Source organism: Cynara cardunculus, unplaced genomic scaffold, assembly GCF_001531365.2.
Source record: "Cynara cardunculus var. scolymus isolate 2C unplaced genomic scaffold, CcrdV1 Un_Scaffold_4867, whole genome shotgun sequence".
NCBI classification, from domain to species: Eukaryota; Viridiplantae; Streptophyta; class Magnoliopsida; order Asterales; family Asteraceae; genus Cynara; species Cynara cardunculus.
Window position 1 is genome coordinate 10,832 of NW_020202113.1, and position 9,687 is coordinate 20,518.

Consider the following 9,687-nt stretch of genomic DNA (forward strand, 5'->3'; position numbering starts at 1 on the left):
CGACCCAGAAGAATTAATGATGATCGAAATGGATCAGCCTTCATCTTTTAAGGAAGCTGTGACCTCAAARGCATGGAGGGAAGCTATGCGAGCGGAGATGGATTCAATCGAAAAGAACAAAACATGGCAACTTACTGACTTGCCACCGGGTCATAGAGCAATTGGTTTGAAATGGGTTTATGAAGTGAAGAAAGACAACATGGGAAATGCGGTGAAGTATAAAGCGYGGCTTGTCRCAAAAGGGTACGTACAAAAACAAGGGGTTGACTTTGAAGAGGCTTTCGCACCGGTAGCAAGACTTGACACCATAAAGCTGATTCTCGCTTTAGCAGCTCAACACGGGTGGGTTGTTCACCATCTCGATGTCAAGTCAGCCTTCCTTAACGGAGATCTTGAGGAGGAGGTTTATGTCATGCAACCGGAAGGATACGTTAACGAAGACCAAAGTCACAAGGTGCAGAAATTGTCCAAGGCTTTCTACGGTCTCCGTCAAGCACCTCGAGCTTGGAACACTCGTTTAGATAAGAGTTTGAAAGGGTTGCATTTCTGTAAAAGCTCTCAAGACCCAACCGTCTATACAAGAAACTCGACAGGTAAAGTACTTATTGTTGGAGTTTATGTGGACGACTTGATAATTACAGGATCGAAACAAGAAGATATTATCGAATTCAAGGAACAAATGAAGAATGAATTCGAAATGAGTGACTTGGGGCTGTTGGCATACTATCTCCGTATTGAAGTGTTGCAAGTAAAATCGGGAATTACTTTGCGACAGACGTATTATGCCAGGAAGATTTTGGAGTGATTCGGTCTGGAAGATTGCAACCCGGTAAGGATTCCCATGGAACCTAAGTTGAAATTTGATCACGATGAAGGTGGTGAACAAGTAGATCCTACTGAATACAGGCGAGTGATTGGCTGTTTGAGGTACTTGACTCACACTCGCCCAGACGTGTCTTTCTCTGTTGGTTTAGCAAGCCGGTTTATGGAGAAACCGACAACTTTGCATTTTAAAGTTGTGAAACATATCTTAAGGTATGTTAAAGGCACTCTCGATTATGGGATTAATTACGGGAAAGGTCATGAGATCGAGCACTTAGTTGGGTTTACCGATAGCGATCGTGGTGGCGATGTGGTCGATGGTAAAAGTACGAGCGGGATGATTTTTTATCTCGGGAAAAATCCGATAACATGGCAGTCCCAGAAACAACAGATGGTTGCTTTATCTTCGTGTGAGTCCGAATTTATTGCAGCAACAGCAGCGGCATGTCAAGCTATTTGGCTTGCAAATTTGGTGAAGGAATTGACGGGTCAGAACTTGGAGCCGATCACTCTCTTTGTCGACAACAAATCGGCAATCGCTTTGATGAAAAATCCCGTATTTCATGGACGTAGTAAACACATCAATACTCTGTTTCATTTCATTCGTGAACGTGTTGAAGACAAGCAAATCGTGGTGGAACATGTCAGTTCGAAGAAACAACGAGCAGATATCTTTACAAAAGCCTTGCCACAAGTAACGTTCATTGAAATGCGAAATGAACTCAGTGTGACAAATGTTGAGTTTATTCCAGTTTAAGGGGGAGATTATGAGATGTAAACTGGACTCAATTGGCCCAACCCAGTCCAGAAAAAGTCTCAAGAATGAGTCTTCTGCATGTTGCATTTTTTCTGGAAGTAGTGGCTGAACTTTCTCACACTATCTACTTCCTTAGTTGTTTTCTTCCTTTTAAATAGTTATTTTTCCCTGCAGTAAGTAAGCAGAAGCATTAGAAAGTTCTATCAGTTCTTTTCCATTTTCACGTATTGTAATTTTGTCTCAAGATTAATGCAAGAAGCAATTTGATTGCAAAAAACCTCTGTTTTCTCCAAACCTCAAAATGTCGCTAATACACAACAGACCCAATTTGGCTTCCAATTTCAGTTCCAACATAACTCACCAACGTCTGGGAATCACGTTCAACAAACTCTATCTGAGAGTGATCCTGGTTCTACTACTCATTCATCCTCAGATTCTCCACCAAAGAAAACAAGTATCAGAGACCTCTATGATAATACAACAAGATTGGATTTTGACAATTATGTAGACTTTGTTTTATTTGCAGATTCTGATCCCATTTCGTTCAAAGATGCCCGGGAACAGCAAAAATGGAGAAAAGCGATGGATGAGAAGATAAACTTCATGATGAAGAATGATATTTGGAGGTTAGTAGATCTTCCAAAGCATCAAAAAGCTATTGGAGTTAAATAAGTCTATAAGACCAAGCTTACTGAAAAGGGAGAAGTGGATCATTATAAGGCAAGATTAGTCGTGATGGGCTATAAGCAACGTTTTGGAGTTGATTACACAAAAGTATTTGCACCAGTCATTCGCATGGAAACTATTCGATTGGTTCTTGCCTTATTTGCTCAAAATGGATGGAGTGTCCACCAGATGGACGTCAAGTTAGCTTTTCTGAATCGTTACTTATTAGAGAAAGTTTATATCGAGCAACCTGAGGGAGAAAGGTGAAGAGGACAAGGTATGCCTCCTTAATAAAGCATTGTAAGGTTTAAAACAGGCTCCACGAGCCTGGTACAGCCGGATCGACACGTATTTTCTTAGGGTTGGATTTTCTAAATGTTCTCAAGAACATACACTCTATGTTAAAAGGCAAGAAGGAAATCTACTCATGGTTTGCATCTATGTAGATGACTTGATCTTTACAGGGAATTCATTTGAAATGATTGAAGCTTTCAAGATCCCTATGAAGAAATAATTTGAGATGACTAATATGGGACTGCTTCGTTTCTTCCTTGGCATCCAAGTAAGTCAATACCCAAATTTGATTTCTATCTCCCAGCATAAATATGCTAAAGAAATACTAGAAACATTTAACATCAGTAACTGCAAACCTGTTTCAACCCCTATGGATTTTGGCTTGCAATTGTCTAAAAATTCGTTAGAAGAAGATGTTGACCCTGGACTGTAGAAATTTAGTTGGGAGTGTTATGTACTTGACGGGTACAAGACCAGATATCATGTTTGCTATCAGCAAAATTAGTAGATTCATGGAGAAACCTACAAAAGATCATTGGGAGGCAGGTAAGAGGATTTTACGATTTATAAGGGGAACCTTGAGCCATGGAATCTCATACAAACGGTAGAAGATCCTACGTCAAGGGGTTATTATGATAGTGATTTTGGAGGGAGTATTGACGATGGAAGAAGCACTTCTGGTTATATTTTCAATCTGGGATCAGGAGCCATATCCTTTCAGTCCAAGAAACAAAGCACAGTTGCTCTCTCTTCTGTTGAAGCCGAATATATGGCTTTATCTCTTGCTGGTTGTCAAGCCATCTGGTTAAGAGGAATTCTGAAAGAACTTGGAAGCAATCAAGAAAAGGCTACACATATTTTCTGCTATAATAATTCACCCATTGCTCTCACAAAGAATCCTGTTTATCATGGAAGGAGTAAGCATATCAGGATAAGGTATCATTTCATTCGTGAACTTGTTGAAAGAGAAGAAGTTGAAGTTATCTTCTGCTCAACCAAGGAACAAATAGCAGACATACTCACTAAAGCTTTACAAGTTGGAAGCTTTACATCATTTAAGAAGGAACTTGGAGTTGGGCAAGTTTAGCTTAGGAGGGAGTGTTAACAGTTTAAGCTAAACTACTACATGGCTGGGTGAATGCATTTGTTTGAAGCGACACAATGGTTCCTAACTGGTGGCATCTAATTGACAGCATAACTGACAAATGACAGTTATTTCCTTTAGTATATATATGTATGTTCTCTATGTAAATACGTTAAGATGTCTATCAATAATATTTTGTACATATTTTGGTGTCTCTATAGTGTTCCAGATTCTACAGTGTAATCCAAGTCTAGCTTAAGGGGGTGTAAAAATAACTAATCTAGACCTGGTTACTGTTAGTTAGTTACTGTTAGTAGCAGTCATTATCAGTTAATTGACCATATTATAACTGTTGCTTCTTATGTATTTATGTGTAAAAACAGATGTATTGTTAACGTAATTATTGAATAAAAGAAAGTTTCTGTTCTGTGTATAGAAACTCTCTTAATTGCAGCAATCTTCCTGCAATGTCTATGTGATTTTCTGCAACATCTAGCCGCAGCTGCCCAAGACACCAACACCACCATCTCAGAAGATGCAGTGTGCAAAAGATCTCACCAATCTTAAGAGCTATTGATCACCAGCAGATCACCATTTGACATATTTGTTGCCTTGTTCCGGTTTCAACACATGTTTTATCCCTAGAAATACTAATAATTTATGTTGCTAATCAATACTTGCTATAATATATTTGTTAAAATTATAAGCTAAGTCATGTGATTATCTATAAGTTATCTTGTTTATCATAGTTGATAGGTTATTAGCGACAGTTTTTTATTTGGTGGTTATTTACCAACAGTTGTGTTGGTTCATAAACCATATGTTGGTTAACTGTCTGTCGCTTCATATGTGTATATATATGTGTGTTTCTTGAATAGAAAAATTTGCTGTAGTAATAATAAGAATATCCTTTGATCTCCAGCCCTGTTTTTCTGTGTTGTTTCTTATTTTGATCCAACAATATTGCCATCAACAGTAGGTTCAATAACGCGGTAAGTAAGCCTTGCGGATGGAAACATGATCACCATGAATTTTCTTTAACTTTATGCCTTCTTAAAATTGATATCCAGCGATATATTTCCAAGAGAACATGTTTCTTGAGCAAAGGAATCTAATAGGAAAGCTTTTGAAACCATCTAGAAAGGTATTTTAGATTGTTCTTTAAAATTTTGTTCGCTAATTATGATAAAATTGAAGTTAAGAAAGTGTCGAGTAGCTTAATTAACTTCTCAAAGGAGACTATGAGGTTGGTAATATAGAAAGACAATAGATCTAGAGAGAAGCTGGCAGAGGAGGAATAGAAGACTTTAGGAAAGCATGGTTGGTAGAACAACATGCTGCTGAGGTTCATCTTTCATGTCTATTTGATGATGGTAATATATTATTTATTTTATTGTCTTCATGTACGAATTAACCACGTTGAAAACAATATCAGTCATCAGAAATCAAGTTATATATATATATATATATATATATATATATTTAATGAAGATTGGAACCAAGTCCTTACGACAAAGGAAAGCTTTTCAAAAGAATAGATTATAGATGGAAATGATCTCTTTGGTACCACTCTAAAGTTGCATCTTAACAACCGTAGGTGGTCCAATCAAAAATCTTTGTTCCATATGCAAAACCATCCTTAGATATGATTAAACCTATATATATTAACCTCCATAGTTTGGTTCTGGAGTAGGAAAGCATTCAGACTCTTCGACCTGAGAGAGAGAGAGAGATGGGTGGTTTTGTAGGAATTCTCTTCTCGTTGGTAGCAATAATTGTACTGCTTCCAATTCATTCTGTTGGTGGCACTACCAGGAGCTATGAGTTTAATGTACGTCTTATTTGATATGATATCCATCATGTGAACTTTAATCTTTGTTCTAGTTTAATATCATGATCCAAAATACATTTCTACATGCAGATCCAGCTGAAAAACGTGACACGACTCTGCCACACTAAGAGCATGGTTACGGTGAACGGGAAATTTCCAGGTCCACGTATTGTTGCTCGGGAAGGTGACCGATTGCTTATCAAAGTTATCAACCACGTCCCCAATAACATTACAATCCATTGGTAGGATGAGTTGTAATATTAATATTTCTACCTAGTTCTTTGTAATCATAATATCATATATATATATATATATATATATATATGTTTTCTTTGATACACAGGCATGGTATTCGACAGCTTCGGAGTGGATGGGCTGATGGGCCAGCTTACATAACACAATGTCCCATACAAACTGGACAGAGTTACGTGTACAATTACACTATTGTTGGACAAAGAGGAACGTTGTTTTGGCATGCACATATATCATGGCTACGAGCAAGTCTTTATGGCCCTCTCATCATTCTTCCAAAGCTTAATGTCCCCTACCCTTTTACCAAGCCGTATAAAGAAGTTCCCATCATCTTCGGTACGGAAAGCCAAATTCTACATTTTCTTTCAAACAACTTGTTATTTTGTATGTACTTCTGTACAGCACCGTATCATATACAATGCTTCATATGCGCAGGAGAGTGGTTTAATACCGATCCGGAGGCCATAATTGCCCAAGCAACACAAACCGGTGGAGGTCCAAATGTCTCTGATGCCTATACCTTCAATGGGCTCCCCGGGCCTTTGTATAACTGTTCTGCGGAAGGTATTTCTTGAATTTTTTATGGATGCAATGTAGATTGCTTATGTATATTTCAATTGTTAACATATATACATCTAGGAATATATATGAGCTCTGAATTGTTGTTCTTCAAATTGAATTGGCATGCAGATGTGTTCAAGCTGAAGGTTAAGCCTGGGAAGACATACCTCCTGCGATTGATCAATGCAGCACTCAACGATGAACTCTTTTTTAGTATAGCAAATCACACCCTCACCGTTGTTGAAGCTGATGCTATTTATGTAAAACCTTTCGACACGGAAACACTCATACTTGCTCCGGGCCAAACCACCAACGTCCTCCTAAAGACCATTTCAGAATTTCCTRGTGCCAACTTTCTCATGTCTGCTAGACCATATGTAACAGGCCAAGGAACCTTTGACAATTCGACAGTTGCTGGTATTCTAGAATATGAATCATCCATTCCCATGAAAAACCTCCCTCTCTTCAAACCTACATTGCCATCCTTAAATGACACTTCATTCGTGTCAAAGTTTACAAATAGACTTCGAAGCTTGGCAAGTGCTCGATTTCCGGCTAACGTCCCACAGAAGATTGACAGAAATTTATTCTTCACCGTAGGACTTGGGACAAATCCTTGTCCCAAAAATAGAACTTGCCAAGGACCGAACGGAACTAGGTTTGCGGCATCTATCAATAATGTATCCTTTGTACAACCGAGTGTTGCCCTTCTCCAGTCCCACTTTTTTGATCGATCAAAGGGTGTTTATAGTCCATATTTTCCGATTAGCCCATTGGACTGGTTTAACTATACAGGGACTCCTCCAAATAATACCTTTGTGAGCAAAGRTACAAAAGTCATGGTTCTTCCATTTAATACTAGTGTGGAGTTAGTCATGCAAGATACCAGCATTCTRGGTGCTGAAAGCCACCCACTTCATCTCCATGGCTTCAATTTCTTTGTGGTTGGTCAAGGGTTTGGAAATTACAATCCAAAGGAGGACCCGAAGAACTTCAACCTAGTGGACCCTGTCGAACGAAACACAGGTGTGCCTTCGGGTGGGTGGGTTGCCATACGATTTATTGCAGACAACCCAGGTTTGTTTATATGGTAATTCAGATCCAGCTATTGTTATGATTGATACATTTTAGTTGCCATTGATGATATATTTTCTTCTCACCATTTTGATCAGGGGTATGGTTCATGCATTGCCATTTGGAAGTTCACACCAGTTGGGGTTTGAAGATGGCTTGGCTGGTCTTGGATGGAAAACTTCCGAACGACAAGCTTTTACCTCCACCTGTTGATCTCCCAAAGTGCTAAAGTTTCTTTTTTGACTCATTGCATTCGATTTTTTGTCTACAAATCCATTTCCGATTTGAATTTTTCTACCAACTAAAATTATACATTCTTACCGGTTTACATTGAATGTTTCAAGCTATATAATTGACCGCTAACAAGGAGAAGGATCATTATTTGTATACCCTATTTTATGTTAATGAAAGGCATGTCATGCACTAATTTGATGCTATGATAATGGTGTAAGATGTGCTGAATTTTTGTGATACGCAAGACAGACATGCTACATATAGGTGAGTCGTAGGCAACTTTGAAAGTTACGTACATGTCATGTGAATAAGATGGAAAAACTTAAGGTACATTTTCAGCCACGACCCAATGATTTGAAAGTCGCTCAGGCAAGTCGCATGTGTATGTGCAACTTGTACATACGACTAGTTTAGTCACATATAAGTGGCATACTTTGAATTATGCGTTACCAAGACACGTTGCTTACTAGTTGTGTACATGATATGGGAGTTACAAAATCAAGGTGCGTATAAAAGTCATACTTGTAGACTATTCAAATATTGAAGTCAATTTTGTGTAAATTGTTGTTTCAGTTTTCTACTAAAACTGTGAAGAAGTTTAATATAATAAATTCAATATTTAACGTACATCAACGACTATTCGACACAATAGTTTAAGATTTTACTTTTTATTTTTTCACCTATAGCAAGACTTGTTGTATTAGTAGATGAAAAATCGAAATTTTAACTTTTAGGCTTTAGCAATGACGGGTCATCGCTATAGGAAGCTACAACTATGGAGCAACAGTGAAAAGTTCAACAACAACGATAATCATCGCAAAAGACTAATAGAGAGAAAAAAAAAATCTTTATATTTAGGAACGACAACACCATGTATACCTTGTATCTACCGAAGGATTGCCGACATATTGTGAAAAATTGAAATTAAAAAATCGGCAAAAATACTATTACCCGCTGACAGATCACTGTTGGAATATTCTTATATTTTTCTTTTCTCAATTTTCTTTATGTCGATCACTAATCCCTTGATGATATTAAACTATACTGAAGGGTCACGGTCTGTTGGACTATTAATTTGGCAATAAACCTATGAGAAACTATTGCGTTGTTGGAAGGCCATCGGTAATATGTTGAGAATCACCAATGGATATTGGTCGTTGGTGATCTTGGTCGCGGAAAGACTGGACAGTATCTAGTAGCGGTCATGTGTGTGTCTCTCTTTCTTAGCTATCGTCCTTGTATATAACTTTTTTTGAACAAGAAGATTGCATAACATATTTTTTTTTGTAAAAAACTCTACTGTGCTACCAAATGTCGTTTATTCTTTCCTAGATAATGGATATTCATCACCTTGGTCTTCAACTGATGAGCAGAAAGAAAGCCTTACTTTTTTTTTTATCAAGCATTGTAATCTTGGCTCCTCCCCATCCATCAATATTGTTCTTCTTCTCTTTTGGATATTCTACAATATCATAGCATGCCATTTTAAACAATATTATTTTTTTATGTAATATGAACACCATGGTTCTCATGTTGGGTGCCCTTTCATTCTCCTTCTCCGTTTTGGAAGCACGTGGCGTGTGCTTGGAAGTTTGTTGCCAAGGTGACCATTGTCAATGTACTTAATATTTTGGTTTTGACCGTCCCAAAATTTTCATCCATGCCTATATATAAGGATCTCGTATAGGTGATCCTTTTCCATCATTGTCACCAACTGTATAGATATGCCACAAGTACATCTATAACAATTTCAACTTGAGACTTATCTTACATATTAGTTCGTATGTTCTACATGCACTCTCACTACCAAAAATTGGGGTGAAAATAGGTTGGGTTTGTTCGGTTGAAAGCATTTGAACAACCAACCTAACCCAATACCTTCTTTTTTTTAAAATTTACAACTTCATTGGTCCTCGGGTTGTTTTGTCTTGGGTTGGCAGGGGTGCTTCCGGTTGGTCGGGTGTTTGTGCACCCCTAACCAAAATGCTCTTGTAAATCTTCCTATACTTTCTTTGTCTTGTTTTAGCTTTTCTAACACTATTACGTAACTCTTTTTCCACGGGGCTATAAAACCAATGCCATATAATGTAGTTGCAACGCTTCCGTTTAACG

General features: G+C 37.8%; 1 protein-coding gene across 1 annotated transcript; it reads left to right on the forward strand.

Annotated features, from left to right (window-relative positions):
• The first annotated feature begins 5,355 nt into the window (after positions 1-5,355).
• Positions 5,356-7,713, forward strand: LOC112504190 (laccase-17-like). The gene is made up of 6 exons (XM_025108138.1): positions 5,356-5,454; positions 5,545-5,696; positions 5,798-6,042; positions 6,142-6,270; positions 6,397-7,344; positions 7,440-7,713. Exons 1-6 carry the CDS (start codon positions 5,356-5,358, stop codon positions 7,568-7,570), a joined length of 1,704 nt encoding a protein of 567 aa, XP_024963906.1. The 3' UTR covers positions 7,571-7,713.
• The last annotated feature ends 1,974 nt before the right edge of the window (positions 7,714-9,687 follow it).